The 25,892-nt window shown below is 39.8% G+C and overlaps 1 protein-coding gene across 1 annotated transcript; it reads left to right on the top strand.

Moving 5' to 3' along the window:
- The first annotated feature begins 1,201 nt into the window (after positions 1-1,201).
- Positions 1,202-22,263, top strand: LOC136248486 (E-selectin-like). Its single transcript, XM_066040262.1, has 5 exons — positions 1,202-1,289; positions 3,430-3,492; positions 18,302-18,490; positions 21,233-21,421; positions 22,157-22,263. Exons 2-5 carry the CDS (start codon positions 3,441-3,443, stop codon positions 22,261-22,263), a joined length of 537 nt encoding a protein of 178 aa, XP_065896334.1. The 5' UTR covers positions 1,202-1,289; positions 3,430-3,440.
- The last annotated feature ends 3,629 nt before the right edge of the window (positions 22,264-25,892 follow it).

Here is a 25,892-nt window from a genome sequence, read left to right as displayed (position 1 = left end):
AAGCAACAAATGTGAGCATCTTCGTAAATGCCAATTTTCAATAAAGCAAATGTATAGCTGAGATTCTCTGATAGCAATAAATAGTTTGAGTTTGTGACGTCATTGTGGATAAAGTCCATAATCAGGAAAGACCATCGTTCTATTGATGAAAATTGAGTGTTACAACAGCAATAATGTGAGGTGAGTCCTCGGGAACACACTGCCACTCATGGGACTATGCCCCAAGAGTGGGTCTGGCAAGGAAAATTACAAAAATATAATATTATATACGTATAATTAATCAAGTGTCAACATTCAAGGGTCCATTCAGAGCAATCCTTAGCCAAAAATATTCTTCTGGAAGTGGAGATAGATATTGAAGCTGCCAAGTCAAAAATTCTCCTGAAGCTTGACTTGAATATCATGATGGTCTTATCAACAAAATTAATACAGTTTTGAAGGGATGACAAAGAAGGTGATAGGTAGTGACCTAATGCACTTAGCTAGCTCAATTGTGCTGTAAAAAACAGCGAACTCCCAGTCGATCAAACTCAGGCTGTATTTCTTGGTATTCCTTTCCCCTTGTTTATGTTTCATTGCAGACTCAAGGTTTTGAACTGAGTCCAATGGACAAGTTAGCTCCAGCATAGCCACTGAGTTGTTACTCTTGTTAAAAATAACTAGATCAGGCCGATATGGTGTAATAAGTAAGAAAGGAGGAATTGTTGATTGGGGACAATCACTTGCCCGCATTCCAGGTAAACCAGCATATATTGATATCACAGATGATCCTGTGAAACACTTGGGCAGTTCTGTGGCCAAACAATGCAAGACCCGATTATTGCGATGGTAAGTAAAGCGACCCTGTGACAAAGCCGTGACCGGGACAGCCACCCAATACATGAGCTGTTGTAGGCTGACCACTACCACACAAAGTACACTTTGCACTACATTGAATGTGCCAACATTGTAAATTAACTGCTGTTGGAAGAGTGTCAGAGGCAGCACGTAAAATAAAGGAAAATTGACCTGGGTTGCATCCAAGTAACAATCTATCTATTCCACTGATTCTATGTCCTACAACTTGATTCTAATGATACTGAGTCCTTTAGTTTACGTTGGTATACTGTATCTATATGGTTGGACGGATAGTGTATCTATTATTTATCGTAACCGTGGCAACATGAGGCAGCAAACGTGATTTCGTGGCAACCTGCACCTGTTTTCCTCAGACTGTGTTTCCCTTGGCGCTTGCTGTGTTAGTTTGGACACCGAAGTGAACGAAGGAGACTTACATGGTTGAGTAAAAGGTAAACAAACATGTGATGTTATATTCTATGTTTTTGTGCGTGCGTGTTCGTGTGTGCAAAGTCAGCGAGCTTATTCCACACTTCCTGCATGTAAAAAAAAAGGCGCGAATGGCTGCTACCATGTTACGTATATATCTATGCTGCTACACAATAGCGGTGTATCCAAGTTACAACGCCGAGGTGAACGCTGTTTTTCCCCGTGGTTATGCACCTATCAATGTAATCCCCGACTATACCACTAACACGGGCTGAGGTGGCCCGGGGGAAGGTGGGGATTTGCATCACTGAAAATTACAATTCCCCACCTACTGGGAAGTACTAGCGATGCAAACCCCGACCAAGTCTCGACCTACAACCCCCTGGAATACTGGGGCTAGGAGGGGATTTGTGCGGTCGTTGGCGTTAGTCTAGTGATGAGTTAGTTCGAGTGGATTCTAGTATTAAAGTAATAGCTAGCACCCGGGACACTCCTTCCTAAACTGAAAGCACACGCCTTTGCTGTCTGAGTGAATTTCTTTAGTGAAGACGAATCCCCACTATGTCAGGGAAATTTAGCGATCAATTCCCCCACCATTCCCAACCTTCCCCCACCCTCAGCCTGTATTAGTGGTAGTCGGACATTACATTGATAGGTGCATTACACGGTACACCTGTTTTACTTGCACATGCGCTCGAATGAATTGTTTCAAACAGCCACCAACCAATTAATGTATTGCAAGTTGGGAACAAAGAGCAGGAAATGGACTGCCCATGTATGGTTTTGTTAACTAATATTTCTCATGGTGGAACTTATCCAGCTGGAGCCTGACCAATAATTTGCATGGGAATCCCATTTGTTTTGGCCTGGTGGTGATCGGTTTACAAATTAGTTCACATGAAATAACATGACCTTATTTATCAATTTCTCATCCCTGCCCTCTTTACCATTTTCTTGCAAAATTTGATGCCCATGTGTGGTTGACTGTGTGCAGCCTTTCTAGTTAGTGGCTAGTTAGAAAAGTTGCATTCTGAGTCATGTGAGATATCTAATTCAGCTGTCTGGTTAATATAAAAGTGAATTGAATATCTGAATTAGTATGGTGGATGAGGAACTAACACTTCGATCAGCTTATGTGTCCTTATAGCCCTACAATCACTCCCGTAACAATGCTTCACCACTGATTCTTTGGGTAGATTCTTTGGGTAGGTTCCTTAGAGAGGATTTGACAACTGATATTTCTTTAAAATTAAACACTGCTTGATTTTATTACCCTATCATGTATACGAACAAGGGGCAGTAGTGTAAGTGCTATACATTATTGTTCCACTACCTAGCTATATACAAGTGCCTAAACTACTGTGGTAGAGACTAACACTGGAATTACAGTGGAACCTCTGTTATCTGAAACCCCTTGGGGCCAGGGGTGGTCCATAAGTCCGAAAAGTTTGTACTGTGCATAAATAACCTTAAAATAGCATAAAGAAATTTTTTAGAAACAGTATTTCAACTACCGTAATAAAACAGTCACTACTCTAATAGAGCAGTCATTTCCATAGGTCGGTTAACCGAGAATCTGGATAAGTGGGGTCCGGATAACTGAGGTTCCACTGTATAGTATATATGTAAATCAAGTGTAGTAGAAATTTTTCTCCAACTCCAAGCTGCCTTATACTTATAGGGACATACCTGTGGTAACAGGTTAGTATGCAGGTCTTCAGCCTTGATGCTTACATCCTGCAGCTGTGAAGGGTCATGCATTGGTGTTATTGATGAGTACATAGCATGTTTAAATAAATCTATACATCAACTTGCTCATTTGTGGCAAAGTGCAATTTGCATTATTTATCACATGATTGAATTTTAGTGTAGTCAGTGTCATTATAGCTTGTTCAAAATATCTGCTGCATAGTTATCAAGTTGACAATGTACCCTTGTAGACTTCTACACTTATATTATGTTAATATCTATAGTTAAGTTTGGATAGATACTGTACTGTTGTTCTTTGACGATTACAACAGAGGTACAATGAAAAAATCGCAAAGTCTAAAACAAGATTTGTATAGCTTATAATCTGCTGTACACTGTAGCATTAATGTATCCCTATTATCTATTATGCTGTTTCATTATCACTTCCATTACATGGACATGTACACATTACAGGTGCTACAGATATGGAGCTCATCTATATCGTGATAGTGTTGATATATAGTGTGACATTTTCAGGTGAGAATATTGGTATATAATGTGTTTTGTGGACTGGACTTGCAGGCTTGAAACAGGTTTTTATCTCCAACTATAGTACGTTCGCGTTGAGCTGAATCCTAGGTTGTTGATTAAGAAACCATACAAGATCAAAGGCTTTAAACATAATGTTTATGACGCATTTATTCGTAAGCCCATGTTACGGGCGCGCACTTAATTGTTGTGAATATGGCGTCCAGTGCACCGTCAGCGAGTGCGGAGCGAACCCCCCTTGGAAAGAAGTTAAACAGCCAAGCGAAGTATCTACTTATGAAACTATGGGAGTACTTTAAGCAAGAAGCGAAGAAATGTAAAATTTCTATCAACATCACGGAGAGAATCTCGAAGGCCACCGGTATTGTATGTAATGTCTTCTTTGCTGGGTTTTGGCATACATTACGCCACGCAGGAATTTCAAGGACATCTATTAGAATGGAGCACCGCAAGAAAGGTGGTTTATTTACGCCAAGAAAAAGGTACAAAATGCACTTTGCACAAGCCCGCTCAATTGTAATCGTCAGGTACAAATGTTCACGAGTCCACATGTTGATGCAGACAGTTTTGACCCAGATACTGTCAGACAAGATCCATTCATTGTACGGAAGGAAGGAAATGTATTGCTCTCAAAGATTTTGGTAAGTTAAATTTTGAAACCTGGAACTTTGTCACGTACTCCGTCTTAGGCCAAACTTAAGAATGATGGTGTTTTCTTTGGGGGTAGAACATTGCTTTAAAGAGTGTTGAGTGATATGGGATTTAAGTACAAGACGATTAATGACAAGAGGTTAGAATTGAAACTGTTTGTGCTTTAATGTCACTACACGTATATGCAGGGTATGCTATGAGCAGCCCTGCACAGTCCATCAGTATCATAAATATTAAAGACGAACGAGGTGCAAAAGAACTGAAGGAAGACCAGTTGTGTATTTGGATGAGACTTGGGTAATGAAAAACTTCTAGAGCAATTCCTCATCCAAATCAGCAGTGATAGTGAAGATGGTGATGGTGGTATTAATGAATCTTCCACTAGCAGCAACGGGACCAAGTCTTCTTCTGGGCTTACTTCAGCTGATGTAAGATTGTTTGATATTTGCAGCATTGGTGCTACAACTTGATTTTGTTCCCCAGGAGTCATCGGGTAGCTGGGATTAAACTCTGTGAAGTACATGAAAATACAGATGAAGTGTGTGTGCACTTTAATAAAAAAATACCATTGCTTTATTGTGCTAGCAGAAGTTGAACATACCATCCCTTGTATATGAAATCAGTGCAGGGGTGTTTGGAAGTCACTACAGGTACTATCAGCCCAAATTCATACAAACAGTATTATTTCATTTGTTGAAAATTTTAGAGTTTTTTGGGAATGTAACTTCAAAAACAAAATGCTGGCTGTAAAAGCTGTGTACATGTGTGGCGAAGTGATGAGAAAAGGATTAAAATGACAAATTGACTAAATGGGAACAAAAGACGATAGTCAGCTGTGGTGAATGTGAAATAAAATACATGTTGTTTGGCTCACTTGCAGGAACACCAATGCTGAATAACAGATTTTGAGCTGTTATAATTTGGTTTTTTTCTCTTTTGAGGCTGAAGAAGTTTTTTATCTGAATATAAGCAGGCCACTTATCTTCTAAATAGTACAACAGTGGCCCCAGCTCTTCTACTTATTTTACACACACAAAATCTGTTTTATTTTTCTTGTAAAAGTGTATTACAGCCTCTTTCATAACGGATGGTGAAATCATGCGTGTTGAGGGCGGGTGTGTGACGTCTGGCTTCGCCACAAACATGTGTCAACATGACCATCAAAGGGCCGCGCTTTAGAGGCTTCCCCATTGAAAATGTATGGCGAAACTTTACAGTGTCATAACTGGAGTGTCTTACATTCGAATGAAGCGCTTTTAATATATTTTTAGCGGATCGAGAAGCGCTACGTATCGAGCAATACAGGAGGCCCATGCGATGTAGCAATCGTAAGTTATTAATCGTTTTTGAGGGTTCAGCTCAACGCGAACGTACTATATCTCTTGTGATGCAGGTGACCCTATTACTGAGCTATAACTGCTCTTCTTATAAATCATGAAGATATGTATGCACTAATTTCTTATATGATTGTGAAACACACGTACCATTAGTGTGCTTTAGTAGCATAGCTCAGAGTTTGACTTCTCTATTACTAAGGTACTTGATACAGGATCTTCAGGCTTCAGTGGTGGGACAATACCTATTCTTATCATGTAGCTACTTAGTCTTGCACTGCCCACTCAAGAGAGTAACTAGCTAGTTATGGGTTCATTCACTATTAGTTATTGCTAAAATTGTTGAGAGTATACCGCATCAAACTGGCTGTATTGGAGTTCAGGCATTCTAGTAATTTGGTGCATGCGCATGTGCAATATTAAGAAAGAGCAGTACCAGCGGTTGTAACTTAGTAATGGTGTCTCTGTCATCAATGAGTTGGATAATACCCAGAGTTTTGTAAAGAGCATTTTCAAGTCCAGCTAGGTCACACAAATCATGTTACACCAAGAATACTGCATTGCTGTATAGTGGGAATCTGGAATTTTACTTGGAACAAAATAATAGCCATAAAATTCTTGTTATTATAGGTTGTCACTAAAAGTAAAATCTTGTTTTTATTATATGCCTCATAGTAGTGATGTACTGATACCACTTTTTTATACCGTTCTGGTACTGATACTTTCACATAGGCATTACTTACAAGCAATTTCAATAGACTGAACCAGCTTACTAACACATTTGCAAATCCCAATAACTGCAGTTGATAGTTTTGTATCCATCAAACACAAGGGTACTATCTTTATGGCTTCATGAATTTTATTTTGTGGCTTGCTGCCATTTCCACTGTGTCATACTAGATACTGTATCATACTAGATACTGTATCAAAGAATTATCTGCTAAACTCCATTCAACACGCTACGCACGCCACCATCTTGTAAAGCAATTGTGACATCTTAGAAAGTATTGGTTGGCATCAGGTATTTATGGCTTTAATGATACAAGTCCGATACCGCCAAAATAGGGCCGATACCATTGCTAGCATCAGTACTGTTGCATCACTAATGTTTTGTGATAATTGTAACTTGGCAAGAATGACAAGTATGAACCAGTTCTTTCAAGGTACTGTGTGGAGTTATATAATTATTGAGATGCAGAGAGAAAACAGTGAATTTGCATACATGGTATTGTATTATTATTCTTTGTCATCAGACATGTTTACTATCAATAATGAGGTTTCATTTAGACTGGGAGAAAACTCAAAAGGGAGCTGCTTTATTAGAGTATCTCAATCTTGCTGCTCATCTTGAGTGAGCTAAGTAATGCATCAAGGGGTGTAATTACCATGTCTTTTGGTGCTGGTGCACCATGGGAAGAACTAACTGAAGCAAGTACTTGTCAAGTGCACCATCGAGGCACTCTAATAGAACAGTCACACTGATGGTCTCCAAGTCAGGTTGAAAAGCAGCTATAATATAGTGACCATACTACTTTGCATATATCTGTTATACCTGTAAAAGAATTCCCATGCTGTCATTAAAAATTGTTTGACTTTATCATCATAACAACTTGGTTTTGAACTCACTGATTTTATTCATGGAGTCTTGAAAGCCGGACACTTTCACAGCTTGGATTTTTGATAAATATTTCTATTGTAGAGTGGCTAAGTGAAAAAAAATTGCTCACTTTTTGATAAAGCACCAAACTTGGTACAATATTTCCTTAATTCATACTATCATGAACCATGATAGTGGGTTCATAATAGGGGCTGCCCATGTTTTTTTTTTTGCAAAAACATAGAACGCACGCCAAAAACCACCTTGGAAAGCATCCTTCAACTCAAAACACCCTCTAGTGGTTATTTGCAATGAGCCACTAGTAAGTATCAAGTGAAAAGGAAACAGTACGTGTATTTTTCAGACAAAACTGAAATTTGTGCCATTTTGATCATTTTCATATTATTATTTTATTTCAGGGATGTATAGCAAAAGTTTTCAACTCTTTCATGATAAAAACTATATAGTCATGTTAGCTGAGTTGATCCTTCCTCATGTCCATGACTTTGTTTTAAGCTGGAACAGCCCAAACTGGGCTGTGTTTTCTTGCTCAGATGCCATTCTATGCACGAAGCCATAAAAGGTTGTGCTATGAAGAGTTTGCTTTGCTCAGGTACATAGATTTTTAAATCAAATCTGTTGTATTAAATCAAAATAAGCCAGGAAACTTAACCTGTGCACAACGGCTCACTCTTATAGCTGTTGTTTTTTTCTTGTTGTGATTAGTGTACTTGGGCGGGCCACGCAATCTATCAAGACTCAGTAAACTAGCTTTGCTGCAATGTGAAGTTTGTTACAACAGCTCTGTTTATACTTCTGTACTGTTTCAACAGCTTATTTCCTCCATTCTTACTTATGTTCATTCTGTACTAACTAGTCTTGTGGTTTATGATTCCTTTTGTTGGTGCCATGATATGGTGCCACACTGTCTCTGGGAAGCCATTGCATGCACAACATAGCTGACCACAGCTCTATAGGTGTCTCCAGCTGGGCTGATAAGTGCACAATCACTGACTGTTCATCAGAACTGCCAGCAGTTTTTATGACTGGTAGCTAGCTCAGTATAGCATCTTCTGTGTGTTTTCAGTAAAGACAATAATCAATGTAGTACATGATACAAGTACCTTCAGTATGACCTGAAAAGCTTCCAAAAAGTTGCTATGAAATTTTATTTAGTGAAATGTTCTACTGAATGTCGGACTGATGCATTCAGACAAGCGTAAATCGATAATGACTAAGGTATGGGTTTGATTTTTTCACTGTTCGACATCACTTCAACCCAACAGGTGCCTTTTGGCATATCATCACCCAATGGATACAATATCAACATGAACAAACTTTTGCACAAACTACAATGTGTATTTCTTTTCTGACATTACATTATTTATACTACTGTGCACCATGGTAAGTCAATCATGACATCATACAATACGATAGTGCTGTATAGTAGGGACCACAAAGATTTGGGTGTGGCCCATGAAACATGTCACCTGAATACCAGACTCACTGGTTAGGCCCAAATAAGCCTAGCATTCAGATTGACCTGAAACGCTTTCAACAAGTTGCTATGAATTTGAAGATAATTAAATGGAATTTTCTAGTGATTGACTGACTATTTGACTGACAGACAAGCGTAAGTCTATAATGGCTAAGACTATGGACTTGATTTTTTCACTATTCAACGTCTCTTCAGCCGGACACATGCCTTTAGGCATACCATAGTACGTACAATGCATTCTTCATGGACTTACCAGTGTCCTCCTTTGTGTCCCATTGATTTTTGTTGACAGTGAAAAGTGTCAATTTGGTGGTAGCACATGATGGCTTCCCTCGTAATGGAAATTGTCTGTATTTTTCATAGTGGCTACTTTGATTGCAGAGGTGCTTTTCGAACAGTTCTTGATTCGTAATGTAGCTGACAATGAAGCATATTGGATACTTCACTTTTCAGATGATAATTGATAGCTGGGACACTCGGTGCCATTTCTTTCTTTTGATGCAAATGTGTGTGTGTGTTCACCAGTCCTAATGATTATTTAAAGAAAAAAGTTAAACAAGTACACAAAAAATTGGAATTCTCAACTAGAGTAGGGACCATAGCACTTCAATAAAAAAGTACCGAAACAAGTTGGAGTACTGCACGATATTAAATCACAGTATATAAAACAATAAGAAGTGTTATATCCCTACTGTGCTCAAGATACCATAATAGAAATGCACAGTAGGGATATAACACTTCTTATTGTTTTATTGTGATTTAATATTGTGCACTACTCCAACTTGTTCAGCACTGTGTATTGATGTGCTACAGTCCCTACTCTAGTTGAAAATTCCAAATTTTTGTACTTGTAATAATCATACATACTGTATATTAGGGATCAAGGAGATTTAGGTTTTCCTAGCCAAAAAAAATGTCCCGAAAACCAGCTTCACAACTCCATCCTGGCACCTTGGCAGTATTGGTTAGGTATAACCAAGCTCAAAAGTGCCTTTAGTACGATCAAGAGTATACAATGGGGAGGGAGAGTGTCGAACTGCGCTATAGGCTGTGAAAAATGAGCCCGTAAAGTAACCCACATACCTTTGTTTCTTTTTGTAAATCTGACCGCTGTTAATTGCTCAGATTTAACACCTTAAATGTTTTAACGGGTGGTACGTATAGAATCGGAAATTCCATCTAGACGTGTCACTTTAACTAGTAGAACTGTCGAGGTGTGGCATGGGATAGTGACCATGATAAAATTGCTACCATGATGAAATATCAAAATATCGACCTTGCTCGACCATGATGAAACCTCGATGTTTGTTTACCAGGTTAGCTGTTTCTGTCTTTCTCTTTGTATGGCGAGTTCCCCTGTGTAATGTGCCATACTTTTCTTGGGTACACTGTTCTTTCACTCAGTAGTCACATGTACAAAGTGCGCCCACTGTGCTTTTAATTAGTTGCCAATCAACACAAATCACTCAGTCGTTTGAATGATGCCATAGGACTTTACGGACTCATTTTTCACAGCATATAGCATAGTTCGATACTCTCCCTCCCCATTATATACTCTTGGTACGATCCTAAAGGCTTCCAATAAATTGTTACGAAACTTAAAAAATAACTTCTTCAATGGAATTTTCTACTGACTGACTGCCTGCCTGCCTGCCTTCCTGCCTGCCTGCCCGCCTGCCTGCCTGCCCGCCTGCCTGCCTGATGCCTTCAGGCAAGTGTAACTCGATAACGGCTAAGGCTATGGGCTTGATATTTTCACTGTTTGATGTCACTTCGTCCCGAGACGTGCCTTTTGGCATACCACAGTACGTACACTCCACGCATCATGGACCTCCTTTGTGTCCCATTTCTTTTTGCTGACAGCCCAAGGTGTCAATTCGCGGTAGCACGATGCATGGCTTCCCTACAGTACATTTGTAAATGGTAATCGTCCATATTTTCCGTGGTGACTGGACTGATTGCAGAGATGATTCTAACACTGTTCTTCATTTGTAATGCTGTGTAATGGGCTGAATATAGCTGAAAGCAAAGTGTAATGGCCGCTGTACTTTCGAGGCAGTAATTGATAGTTTGGGGCGCACGAATCATTGTATTTTCGTGGTGACTGGATTGTTGTGGAGGCACTTCTTCTACTGTTTTTCATCTGTAGCACTGTGTAGCAGGCTGAAAGCGAATCGTAATGACCACTGCACTTTTGAAACAGTTTTTGAAAGCTGGGGTGCGCGTTCAGATGGAACATTAATTCTGGCGCCATCCTTTCTTTTGATGCAATATGCATGGGTTCACCAGTCATAATAATGTTACAAAAAAAGTAAACAAACAAGTTTAAGAAAAATTAGAAATTTTAAGTTCGATTAGGGATCATAGAAAAAAAAGTAGGAGGTCGCATACACCTGCAGATATACTAGTGAACATTTAATCCCTAATTCAGTTTTGGTCTTGGGTATAGACTGAATTTGGGATTAAATGTCCACTAGTATATCTGCAGGTGTAGGTAACCTCCCTTGTTTCCCTACTTTTTTTTCTATCATCCGTAATCAAACTTAAAATTTCTAATCTTCCTTTAAACTTGTAAATATTATACATAGTCCACCTCTGGTAAAAACTGCATGTGTTCCTTAGTCTTAAATGCACAATTACTGACTGTGTGTCTGCTTATCAGAGTTTCATGTCTTGTGACACAGAGGTAGCTAGCTCAGTATCATCTTTGTGTTTTCATGAACACTACATGAATATGCTAAGATAAATACATTAGTGAAGCATGCCAGCAGTTCCCACATGTGTAGTGTAATATCTAAAGAGAAATAAACCAAATATGTGTAATAAATGTGTAATTGAGATACTCAATTAGATACTCTAGTGATACAAAATAAAAGTAAAACCTAAATTTTAAAAGCACAGAATTTATAACTAGTGAGCCACCACTATGCCAGCTAGCCATTTACAATGCTCCCTTGATTGTCCGAACCTCTATTGTCCGAACACTTGGTTATCTGAACAGTAGAAATGACTGCTCTATTGGGGTATTTTGTCTAAGATGTATGTTCTATTAGAGTATTTGAACAGGGCTCCATATATAAATGAATGGTCTTTGATTATCCAAACCTTTTTGATTATCTGAACAACTGTTGGTTCCAAGGGAGTCAGATAATCGAGGCAGCGCTGTACCATAGTTTCTAGACTAATGGAGCCTAAATACATAAAGAAGTAAATGTACAGTGCAACTAGGTAGTAGTAGTTGTGTAGTTGAAGTGATCCCAGGTTTAGATGTATTCATTATAATATATTATTGTTAGCATTCTAATTGATGTGGCAATGGCAGATTTAAGCAGAGCACATCCTCAGGGCACCTAGTGGTTTCATATACGTACATATGTGTGCTTATACACAGCATAGCAAATACAATAAATTGAGAATTTGAATGATGGTTTAATTGAATTATTAGTAGTGATGCACCGATACCACTTTTTCACTACCGATCCGATACCGATACATTTGAGACCAGAAATGGCCGATACTGATCCGATACCGATACTTTGCCCCACAGGCATTTCTCACAAGAAACAGCTACTCCCACACCATACTACTACGCTTACACTTGATGCATGCTTTACATTACTACCCATACCAATTAACACATAGGGTTTGTGCCACCACTGCTGGTTGGCTATTTTTGTGACAACTTAGAAAGATTTACAACCATTAACACAACACATACCATTACTACTTCTATGCTACAAAGATCATAAGAGCAGAGTGGGGGCTAGCCAAACATAAAATAAATTTAACAAAAAAATTCAGAGCATCCAGCCCCAGGACACCCTTGGAAAAACCTGGTGGCTTTTTTTTTTAAAACCACTCAGGAAAAAAAAACAAAAACTGCTCACTCTGCTGTGTATGCATAAAATTCAATTGTCAAACAACTGCCACCAATTATAGATGCCACATCTATCTGAGACCACAGCTAAGGAAAATTCAATGGGTGGGGGGGAAGGATCCAACCTGTTCGCACACGTGGCCTAGAGTGAATTAATACACACCACACAGCATTATTTATACCATGCATCACGTGACACTACTACCATATTCACGTGGGAGTTTATTTTCTTGCTAATTCACTGCGTTGAAATACTAGAAAATACATCTCCCACACCATACTACTACGCTTACACTTGATGCATGCTTTACATTACTACCCATACCAATTAACACTTAGGGTTTGTACCACCACTGCTGGTTGGCTATTTTTGTGACAATTTAGAGCTACAAAGAAAACTGTAGATAATAAGATACAGTCCCAACTTCCTGGAGACCTGCAGCCTGCTTTCTATACTGTCCTTGACGTAACCATCTTTGGCATTTTCTGATTTCCACCTTCCATGCCTCTTAAACAGCCTATCTGGGACTCCTGAATTGGCAGCAGTAGTAGCTCCTCCCGATCCCAAACTGTGGAGTCCAAATTCTGCTGCTGAGAATCCTAAGCTGGTTAGCTTCTTGTTGTACAGGTCACTCATGCAGGTATAACTTATCTTACCAGACTGTCTGAGTACCTCACCATTCTTCGTGTTTTGAATTGTACGGAATAGGAAGCACTGGTCGTTACATCTTATGCCTGTCTTTTCCATATAGCGCTCCAGCATAGCTACAGGGCATGTACTGGATCTGGTCCTGGCTATCAGCACTTAATCCTCTTGACGAAGCTGGTCGTTCTTGCTTGAGGCAATGTAGACTTTTAACATTTTGCCTTCAATTGTGCAGTCACATGCCCTTAAATCCACTATCTCCTAAAAGCGGAAGGAACCCGCAAACCCAAGTAAGCAAGCAGTCGCCAGCCTTAGATCTGAGAGGGTGCCAGAGCCATTTGCATCTGCAACTATTGCCTCCAACATATCCACTGTCATTGGCTCCTTCTTCACAACAGGCTTTGCCAGTTTGCATTGAAGCCCTCCTAGTGTAGCTCTTACTAAGGGGTGGGATGAGGGGGTAATCAAACCCGTGCATGAATGCGCCCACGACAGTGCATTGCAAGCCTCCTCCACAGCAGATTTAGATTTGGTCTCCTCTCCCAGGTGTTGGAGATATAAAACGAACTCATGCGGTCTAGCTGGGATCGGTGAGAGTTTGTAAGAAGCCGCCCATCTCTTCCACCTCCTGAAAGCACCAAGGTACTTCTTGACTGTGCTGTCTGCCCTGCTATGGAGGATGGTGTTAGGCAGCTTACTGGCCAGGTCCTTCAAATCGGGATGTGTCAGCTCGTCTAGTAGCTTCCAACTTCCTTGCTTAAAGACATCTGTAACAGTATAGCAGTAAACAATGAGGAAATTAAAAAGGAAATAATTAATATCTCTTATGTAGCTATGAGGCTTGCATCACTAACTGCACACACTTAGGTTAGGGCATACAGCATAACACATATTAGCCTCCAGCCGCGACCGACAGTCATACCCTTACAGGTCATACCCACCAGCCTCTTTGCTGTCGCCAAGGATAATGGAGTGTCCTTATTGGTCATACCTAACAGGCTAATTCTTTTTCCGAATGGGAAACTCATCAATTATGGGTTATGGTTCCCTCTTGCTGTGACCATCAGGCGGTGGGAGGTAAGGGGGGTCTACACCTTTGGGTCATACTCCAGCTTTTTGCTGTCACATTAACTGACTGGTGTACTTATGGGTCATAAATACCAGCTTCTTGCTGTGACCCCAGTTAATTGGGAACCTGCATCCATCTTACACACAGGACATAACTAGTAGTCCCTTGCTGTGACCAGGGTAAGTAGGACTAGGTCGTCATACATACCAGCTTCAGCTGTGACCTAAAATCATTCCACATTAGTACTTAGCAACCATATAATTTACTTTATCAAGTTAGACAATATCTGACATAGCAAACCTCATCAGGGCATGTTGGTCATACATACCAGCCTCACGCTGTGACCATTTACTTTTACTATTTACCCATTCTGTGTTTTCTAGTCACTTTTGTGGAACTCTAACCTAAGGGCTAATACTGGTGTATTTGGAAGACCTTTAAGTAGGCTAGTACCTACACAGCCTGGTAAAATTAAGTCTGGACTATTAGGCAGCATCAAGTGCTCCACCACAAACTCTGCTGGGTCCACCCCATTTGGAAAGATTAAAGGCCAGAAAGGGGATGATATCCACTGAGGAACTAACAAAGTACCTTTCGCACGGCAGTTTTGGGCATGTCTGATAACTTGGGGGATTAGGTAGATAGGTGGAAACCACCAATTGTTGTCCTTAGCCCAGTCACAAGTGAACGTGTCCACTGAATCTGTGCCAGGGACCCAGAACCTTGAGTTAAATCTTTCTAACTGGGCATTTACATGATTAGCAAACCTATCCACCATGTGGGGACCATAAAGGGTGTCTAACTACTGAAAAACTGAAGGGTTTAACATGTAGTCATCATAGTCTATTATACGGCTGTAGTTATCGGCCAGCTCGTTCTCCCTCCTTGGAATCTTCTTCCTCCTTGGAATCCACTCTGGCTCAATCCTGATGTTGTTTCTTAAACAGGTTACAAATATACTCAGGGCTTCTGATTGGAGAGCAGCCTGCCTACTTCCATATTGGACTATTCTTACTACATTCTGGTTATCGGAAAACCAGCGAATCCGTTCATTCATTAGCTTTTTCTGAAAGGCATCTAACACAAGCCTCACTGCTCGCAATTCCCGCCATGTTGAACTCTTATCTGCATCCCCTGAGGACCACTGGCCATTAGCAACTACAATTTCCATGCTCCACTACATACCCACCATAGCCTGTTGAACTTGCATCTGAGTTTACAACCCTGACTGCTGATGGTTTTGGCCAAATTTGTTGCCCATTAAAGTTTGAAATTTCAGTGAGCCAGAATTCTATCTCTTGTAAGGCTTCATCTGTTAAAATTTACTTGGTGACACCAAGCGACTCTGCTGTTTAGGGCGGCATACAAGCTTCTGGTCATCAGTCTGGCAACCGAACCTAAGGCAAGGGACATTGAAGTGATTTAGCCAATTATACTGGCCAATTGCTTTGGTGGGAGGAGTCTCTTTTGTTTGGCTTCAGACAGCTTAGCTTAAAGAGTGGAGATCTTTTCAGCTGGTACCGAAAACTCACCAAGGGCCAAATCGATGTAAAACCCAAGCCATTCTGTTTTACAGGATGGCTCCCAAACACACTTCTCTACATTAACAATAATCCCAGCTGATTCTAGGTCCTGTTTAATTTTTGCACTTTCGACTGTTGCCTCAGCTCTTCCTTTTGCTGCTACAATTCCATCATCCAAGTAAATAATAGCTTTTAGGCCTCTGCCACGCCAGTACCTCACTAATGGTCTCATTAATTTTGTGAATAGATAACAGGCCGTGGCCAACCCAAAGGGAAGGACTGTGAAGACATAATGATTCTCTACGCCATGCAAATCCCAACGGAACCCCAGATATTTGCAGTGTTCGGGCCAAATATCCACATGGTGGTACCCAGACTTGAGATCAAATTTAAATAGGTGCTCACCTTGTTCAAACATCAGTGCTGCTATGCGCAGGTCTTCATACTTAAAACTTTGGGATGCAAAAACTGATTCAGGTACCTCAAGTTAAACACCAGGCGTAGTTTAACTTCTGGATTACCCACAACTGACAAAACTGACAATGGGCTACACACCTCAGGCTTACTCTGAACTTTCATCACACAGCGGTTCAAAATCAAACTCTTTACTGCCTCATTTACAAACTCACCGTGCAACTGTGAAGATTGGTGGTTAGGTTGGGAATAAGGAGAGGGAACAAACTTTAACGGCAAACGGTAACCATTCTCTATACAGTCCAGGGTGGGAGGGGGGGGGGGGGGCATGCAGGACCTCTTGCCAAAACTGTATTTTTTGTTTGAGCCTTCCTTGGACATCTGAGATTCGGTTCAAAGTTGGAGGCACTTCAGCCTCCCATATTCTTGCCATGTCAACTAACAGGCCATCAGGGAGGTAGGTGTCAACTACTTCAGAGGTATCCCAAACATCAACCATGCTTTGAGAATCGTTTACACATTGTAACGGCACACATGATTCAGCAGTACCACTATCAACACCTTGTACACACATGCTTAATTCACTATACTCAGATATGACACTTGTGACTTCAGCACTGCTTACCACAGGCTGACCAAAAGGATACTGTTTTCCCTTAAGGGGGCAGCTTGCTGCTAGGTGCCCAAAAGCCCCACATGTAAAACAAGGCCCCAGGACTTTTGGCCTGATCTGCCTCTGAGGTGTGAGGGACATCAATGGCTGAGGTGGTGTAGGTGCTGTGCCTGTTCTTGAACTGGGCCCAGCAGTATCCCACTGGGGATCCCAGAATGAATATGGGTAAGGCCGCCATCTCCAGCCTCCTCTTCCACCACCTCGCCGTCGTTTGCTGGCCTCTTCAAACTCTCAGAATTCATGCTCAGCCTCCTTTTCTGAGCGGCTGCTTCTCATCATCCTCATTGTCCGCTAGGGGATCGCTCTGATAATGGCAGACGGTACCCCAGCCAAATCTGGAGCGGTCCGCCACTTTAATGTGCTTCTGCTGCGTTTTCAGAGCAGACGCACTTTCCTCTAACAAATCTGTTGCCCTTGACAGTGTAGCCCTCTCTCCGGAATCAGAGGGTGCCATCTTCTCCAGCTCCTTCTTCGTGGACTCGATGGATTCTTCAACTTCCTGGTTGAACTTGAACTGCATCTCATTTCCCTTCTTCTGGAACTGGTAAGACGGTCCTGAGATTTTCCGCAATAGCTTCTGTGCTGTCCTTTCTTGCACAAGTTGTGTGGACGTCACCTCTTGCTTTACTTCGGCGATAGCTGAGGTTAGCTTCGCATCCATCTCCTGCTGGTTTTGACTGAGTTTCTCCATAAAAAAGTCGATCTTTTCTTCCACCATCTTGGATTGTGATAAATAACGCAGCCAACCTGTTCATACACATGGCCTAGAGGGAATTAATACACACCACACAGCATTATTTATACCATGCATCACGTCACACTACTACCATATTCATGTGGGAGCTTATTTTCTTGCTAATTCACTGCTAGAAAATACATGTGATTTAGCTTACTAAACTCATTTGTTAATCCCATCAACTGCAGTTTGCTGGTTTTGTGGCTATCAATTACGCGAAGATAATAGTTTATGGCTTCAATGAATCTTATTTCGTGGCTTACTTCAGTTTCCACTGTACTAATAATGCTAGTAGCTGGCTTCTTTTAATAAATTCATGGCTTATATCAGCTTTTGCTCAACTCCGTTCAATGCGCTATGTACGTCGCCATCTTGATAAGTAATTAAATGACGTCATCTAAAGTATCGGCTGGTATTGGGAATTTATAGCTTTACCAATACAAGTCCGATACCGCCACAATAGGGCCGATACCGATACTAGTATCGATATCGGTGCATCACTAATTATTAGCAGTTTTTAATACAAACATTCAAATTCTCAATTCTGGTATTCATTTGTGCACTAAAATCTAAATAGTTTGTTGCATATACAAAAACAGCCAACTTGTAAAAAAAAGTTGCATCCTTAACAGTTGTGGAATCAATGATGGCAACCAATAAGAAATGGCAACAATGATGTTAATGTCAATCTAGTGTAGCAATTATATGGTGAATGTGACAATAAAAGCATCAACTATATATTTTGTATTGTACACTTATGTACATGTATGAACTTGCAGTTGCTTGCCCACCACTTACTGATCCTAATAATGGAGTGATGACTTGTTCACTGGGAGATGATGGAGTTCCTTCCTATGAAGACACTTGTAGTTTCACATGTAACACTGGTTATGAGCTAACTGGTAGTGACACTAGGACCTGTCAGAGTGATGGGAGCTGGAGTGGTAGTGATACCATGTGTAGAAGAGGTGGGTAATGTGTAAGCATTCTATTAATTACGTAATTGTTAATCTCCAATGAATACATGTTTATATGAATATGTATTAACAAGAGTTAATAATGTAGAGAGGAGAGTGTCTAATGCCGTATAGTCCTGTAACAGATGATTGCGCAGAAGTTAAACGGCTTCTTTTCCGTGTAACGACAGACTGGCTAGTATATTTTCGCATTTAACCACAAAGGCTATCCCAGACACAAGGGCGTGCGTTCAATTCGATGTTCAAGTTCACCACGAAGAGCATCGCTCTGTTGCGTAAAGAAGTGTGGCTGTTAACCTCGAAGATAACTCTGGGGGAGAGCGTCTGAGAAACCAATAAACACTGAACCAAAGGCGGAGTATCGCTTCGAATTTTCACTGCGTCGCCAAGTTACCCTATCTTTGAGCATTCTTCAATTGAAGGAGCACTGTTCCCTGTACATACAGCTCAGCCTTTAGTTCAGTCTTCGAATATTCTCGAGGATTCATCACGGTGCGGCCAAACTAATTGCGGTAAGGAAACGAACAAATACTAGAAGCCTGTACGTTACACGGAAAGGAAGCCGTTTAACTTCTGCGCAATCATCTATTACAGGCCTATACAGCGTTAGACACTCTCCTCTCTTATTATTAACTCTTGGTATTAATTATTGTATGTAACACTTTCACACCTCAGATCAAAGGAGCCGCCCGGGCTACATTTCGTATGTAGCCCAGCTAACCGGGCTACATATGAAATGTAGCCGGGCTACAACTGGGCAGTGATTATATAGACATTGAGGCTGAAATCGATTGTGGGAATCGATTAATACTCACGTGATTAGGATGCACAACTTGGATTTTGCCATGAAAACCACTCAGATGGAGAACGTTTTGTTATCCTCGCCATCCTATGAGTTGAAAATCGGTGAGGACTAGTGCTATAGCTTATTCACTGATCGTTTCCGCATGCATTTGAATATGGACACACCCCCATCACGAAGCTACCACTCTGCACGGAGTAACCACTTTACAAGCTAGCTTACCTATCTAGGCCCTTAGTGAACTTCGTAATTTTTTCCATAAATGATTCAATAGCACTGATTAAAACATTAAACTCACATTACCAAAATTCTCTGTGAAATTCTCCGTGATATATCTGGGATATGTCCGTTCATCATAACCTAACGTAACCAGAACGTAATAGCTGCTGACCCATAATTGAAAATTTTAGGCATGCATATATAATACATCCAGTGGCTGCACTCATATTGGCTTGGGTGATTGATCGCCCTGTACAGGCTATCAGCCTGAGAAGTGTTACATATTAGCTGTAACACGGGGCATTCAGGCTTTTCCTGATATGTATGCCCTCTGCCCTCGGGCCTGCGGCCCTCTGGCAGTCGGGCATACATATCAGGCAAAGCTCTAGTGCTCGCGTTATAACTATTACATGTACATAATGTGTTGCCTGAAGTTATACCAGTCTTGGCACCATTTAGTCACTAGGAGTATAGAACCTTACATGTTGGGTGTCAAACGAACTCCTAGTACAAACAATTCTGTGCAATGCCACAAACAACAAGATCAATAAAGTGAAAATAGATTTTGAACTTGAGTTTGTGTTCTATGCTGAGGAATACATCAAGTATAGTACAACTCAGAGGTATGAAGTTGATTCCAAGGAATATATGACGGCTGGTTTGTGCTGGCGAAAAAATTACATTGTTTGAATCTCAAAACTATCCATTTTTGGGATTCATAAATTGATACAAAGTGTCAATTTATGAATCCAAAATTAAATTTATGTTTAATTTTGGAATCAATATTAAAAATATTTTGTGAAGAATTTAGAATGAAATATTATAGGCCATATCATTTAGTAAACCCAAGTCCTTGGCCATTTGTTGGGGGGTTTTGGTTTTTTTTTTTACAGTATTGGGGGCGGTAATATATTTTCATTATAATCGAATAGAGGGATTAGTAGTGGGACTAAGTATAATAGTATTTATAATGATTGTTTTGTGGCGGGATGTAATAAGAGAGTCAACATATCAAGGGAAACATACCTTGGTGGTAAAACGGGGGATAAAGTATGGGATGGTTTTATTTATTCTTTCGGAACTTTGTTTATTTTTTTGGGCATTTTTCCTTAGTAGTTTAAGTGCTGCAATAGAAGTTGGAGGTGTTTGACCACCTACAGGGATTGATGCTTTGAATTTTAAGGCCATTCCTTTATTGAACACGGCAATTTTATTGGCACATTATAGTATTACAAAGTTGTATACATAGTCATCAGTGGCCTGGGTAAATAGTTGCATGAAAGAAATATGGTCACAATATTTAGCCATTATTCAGTTGCACTAATCAGATGACATCAGTTTGTAATTGAAACTATGTTTATTAAAATTTTATACCATATTTTGTATCAAGTGTACAAATATAAAATTAGGCTCCAAAAACCTCCTCTTAATAAGAAGAAACAAATGAAACAAACTTTGGCATGTATGTTGCTGAATAGCTATGTAGCTTCACTGCTCAATAATTTGGATAAAGGATCATCAAACTACCCATGATGTTTATTTCTTCCTGTTAATATATCTTGGTGTAGTGTGCTAGCTTTCTTGGGTTGCATGAAATACCAACATGCCCCTTGATACTTTGCTAACATTTGCAACTTTGTACGTGTCATTGTTGAGTGTCTAATACTAAGTGATTAAAGATATTGAGTGAATGAGGTTTTGTATATTTCTAGTTGCTTGTCCATCACACACTGAACCTGATAATGGAGCAATTGCTTGTTCACTGGGAGATGATGGAGTTTCTTCCTATGAGGACACTTGTAGTTTCACATGTAACACTGGTTATGAGCTAACTGGTAGTGAGACTAGGATCTGTCAGAGTGATGGGAGCTGGAGTGGTAGTGAGACCCTGTGTAGAAGAAGTGAGCAATTGTATATACTTTATTGCACTACATTGATTTAATATTTTCTACTTCGAGGTAATATAGCACTTTAGATTATCCACCTTGTAAAGCTTTCTACATACCGTAAATCGGAAAATTTTCTAAAATATATTTGATGTGTTATATTTTCGCAGACAGCTAAAGCCACGAAAATATTTTACCAGCAAATTTTTCTGTACAGCAAATAATTTCGTGCTCCAGAAATGGCCGTGTAAGATAAGATAAAAGTTGATATACAGGTACCTGTTGTACATTGAACGGGCAATTGTGATGGATATCCAGCTGTGACGGACGGAGGTCAGCCTTGACTACTAGCTAGACACTATAATTAATTAATTGTATTGAATTTGCAGCTACAGTGGCATGTAAACTTATTCTGGCAGATATTGGAACCCTGACGGTAGGCCATTAGTCTTTCTTCTCCAACAGCGTACTCATTCCTCAAGTGCTTCGACCTTGACAACTCGACCTCCAAAAAATATTTCGCAAATAGACTGACTAAATTTTATTGAGTATGCATCTGAACTTGAGTACACAATTTCTCTATTAGAGTATCTGACTGCTCTATTAGAGTATAGTAATCTTCTAAATATAGGGGCTAGGCCCCTCTAAAATAAAAGTGGGGGACTCTAGCCCCTATGGATTGAGCATTGAACTATTAACATCACTCTTTTTTCATTGTCCACTCAATATTAAATGTATGTATAAGTATAGACAACTTAGCAATCATACAACTACAGGAGTGTCTCTATGGTGGAATGGGTAGAGGCAAGGGGACAAGTGTAAAGGGTAGCAAATATGCCAGCATAGTAAAAGTATAATAGGCTGGAGTGTTATGCCAGCATAATGCTAGCATATTAGTTGGACATTTCAAATAGAGCTTAATTCCATGAAAGTAGATCCATACACCCTAATAGAGCAGTCAGTGGAAACTGCAAACTGCAACATAGCACTCACATGAGCTCCTTAGATCAATACTCTCTAATACAACAGTCACTGATTACAATGTTCCAAGATAATTGTAAGAAACAGGTAGGATTTTCAAAGGGAGTTTCCACTAGAAAGTAAATTCTGAATGCAGGGGTCTGGGGGCAGCCCCCAGATTCAGATTGTCAAATGTCCGTAGTCTTAGTGCTGTATAATATTGGTCAACTTTTAGAAGTTTTAGTATAGCTACTGGCTGACCTATAAAGTTTGTTGTAATATTATACCTGATGATCTCACAATCACACACACAGACACACGGACAGAAACACACAGACACACACAACACACAGACAGACAGACACAGACACACACTTTATAATCTAGTTCCTTACGGATTTGATTGTGACAGTGGATTAAAGCACCAAATTTGGTGCAGTGATTCTTTAGGATGTATAAAGTGATTTCAGAAGAGATGTCACCATGAACCCACCCTGCACCCCTTTGTACAGACATTTAATTGTGACAATCAAAACTCATTGCATTTACTGTTAACATGCTTAGTGGCAATATCCTGGGTGTTGTGCACTTGGCATATCCAAGCAGTGCACACTCCCAGGTGCAATCACCACTTACCATGTATTTAATATACATGCATACAAAATACACATGACTATATAGTACTTTCCTAGCTATACACACCACTAGTGTTGCCACGATATATCGATACATATATAGTATCGATATAACAAGGTGGTGATATGATATGACATACCAATCAGTTATATCAAAGGTTGTGCAATAGTGGCGCCGCTTAGTTTAATGATGGGAAAGTGCAGGAGCATTACGCTTCGCTTTCAGCTATATTCAGCCTGTTGCACAGCGCTACAGGTGAAAAACAGTATATAAAAGAAGTGCCTCTGCAACAATCCAGTCACCATGAAAATACGACGATTCGTGCACCCCTAACTATCAATTATTGCCTCGAAAGTGCAGTGGCCATTACGCTTTGATTTCAGCTATGTTCAGCCTGTTACACAGCGTTACAAATGAAGGACAGTGTTGGAATCGTATCTGCAATCAATCCAGTCTCCACGAAAAATATGGACGATTCCCGTTTACAAATGTACTGTAAGGAAGCGATGCATCGCACTACCACAAATCGACACCTTGGGCTATCAGCAAAATGAAATGGGACATAACTGGTCTTTCAATACAGGTGGTCACTAATACAGGTTGCACTGTATCTAGACACCTTCACTCTGTAAGACAAACTTAGCATGGCCTTGTTGTGAGTGGTTATTAGAGGTGTACACTCCCATACAGCAATAATAGACTACAAATTCCACTGCAGACCACAACATAATTCATTGTATCTCTTGAGCCCATTGTGGTCCTACTGCAAAAATTTTATCAAAACATAGACCATGACCCAATCATTATTCACATAAAAATTTGAAGAATTTCAAACAGCCTTTTTTGAAATATAAAGGATTAAAGTTTTCAATAAAGTATTTTTTAATCATAATTAAGTAGATATCCCATAATTTAGGGATCACTAGAAAGGTCGATCAACAGTCTTCCATCAGTAAAAATTGTGTTTAAAAATATTTACACAGTGTGAAGTTACAGTCGATTTTGTAACTAGAGATGGTGCAGTGTTTCATTATTATATCACCCAAATCTTATCATGAACCACTATAGTGGGTTTCATGAACCATGATAGTGGGCTCATAATAGGGATTGCATATATATTTTTTGCAAAAATTCTAATAGAACATATGCTTAAAAACCACCTTGGAAAGCTTCTTCCAACTCAAAACAACCCTCTGGTGGTTATTTGCAATGAGTATTGATCCACTAGTAAGTATCAAGTGAAAAGGAATTAGTATCTGTATTTCAGGCAAACGTGAAATTTGTCATTTTGTTCATCTTCATACTATTATTTTCATAATAACATTTTGTTTCACTCATGTACAGCAAAAGTTATCTACTTTTTCGCACTAAAGACTATATAGCCATACTTACTGAGTCCTTCCGCTTGTCCATGACCTATTAATAAGCCCTTATTCCATGAATCGCAAACCACCCTACACCTCAAAAATTTTCTAAGTTCTCTTTGCCATTACACTATTGGCACAGTTCCGTATATTAAGGAAGCCACATAACAATAAAATTACAGGATTCCATTTTCTGAGCTTTGTTATAGTGTTTAATCTAGGCCAAAGCAGTATTCAAGGCTGTAACAGCGCTTCTTACACTTAAGATCACACATAGCGTCTCTACATGGTGAGTATACCGTATTTGCCCCTAGTATTTCGAGGGGCAAATATTTTGAGCTTGAGCAATGTTGCTAAAAATAAATTTTTCGTGGATTTGCAAACACTCCTTAGACTATTATGGAAGTCTAAATATTTCCAGGATAAAATTTTCCCTCTTGAAATATTTAGGCTATACGTTACTTCTTCCTGTAAGTGCACGATCGTGATTTGCTATATGAGCGACCATACAAGCACTCTCTCACCGCAGAGACATAACGAAGTGATAGCGCCGATACCAGAGATTATTCATTGTTATGAATGTAGTTTCTGTAAACCATTTCCTTTCCACACAAAGCCTCAAGTTGGGTGGAGTCAGTTAGTCTTGTTAATTAAAATTAAAACTATTTGTGAGTGCCTTAATTGTCTTACCACATTGTGTAAACAACATGGCTTCATGCTGCTGATAACCCATGGTGTACAATACAGGGAATATAACACTTCTTGCAATTTCATGCGAAATGCATAGTGTGATTGCTCATGCGTGTCTGTAGTATTTCGCTATTCTCGAAGTGAAATAACCTATGCTACCACCCTGTTAAAGAAATTTGTTGCATGTACAGCAGTCTGAGGTATGATATGAGTATCCACCACTATTGTGGCACCAGATAAATCGCTTATAAAAACAAGCATGCATATGCATTCACACTTATGAAATTGCGAGAAGTGTTAAATTCCCTGTAGACATTACAGCAACACAGTATCTGACTGAATGATGTGTGTGCATGTGTGCATGCAGATTAGCTACTCTATAGGCTAACTGTATACATATATAATGTGGTGTGTGAAACAATTTATTTGTGGATGCCACATATTGTTTGTGGGAAGCCATATGCATTCATACATGTCCACAACATAGATCTCTTCACTGTGGTATACCAAATGGATACAATACTCACATGAACAGCAAACTCTAGCACAAACTATATTGTATGTAGCATTATATTATCGTTTATACTACTGTGCACCAGTGAGCCAATGTTGTAGTCCATGTACCCATGGAAAATCTGCATGTGAATCTTCTTATTGTGTACGGTCTTGGCTGAAACAATAAATTAATGTACAACCACTGACTATTTTAACTTATAATTATATGCTTGTCAGAGTTCCATGTCTTGTGACAGCTAACTAGCTCAGTATCATATCATCTGGTGTGTATTCATGAACGCTGCATTAGGATGCTAATGTGATGACAATGACTAAGAGAC

This window comes from Dysidea avara, chromosome 3, assembly GCF_963678975.1.
Source record: "Dysidea avara chromosome 3, odDysAvar1.4, whole genome shotgun sequence".
NCBI classification, from domain to species: domain Eukaryota; kingdom Metazoa; phylum Porifera; class Demospongiae; order Dictyoceratida; family Dysideidae; genus Dysidea; species Dysidea avara.
Note: the sequence above shows the minus strand (reverse complement) of the source record. Positions and strands in the feature narration are given on the sequence as shown.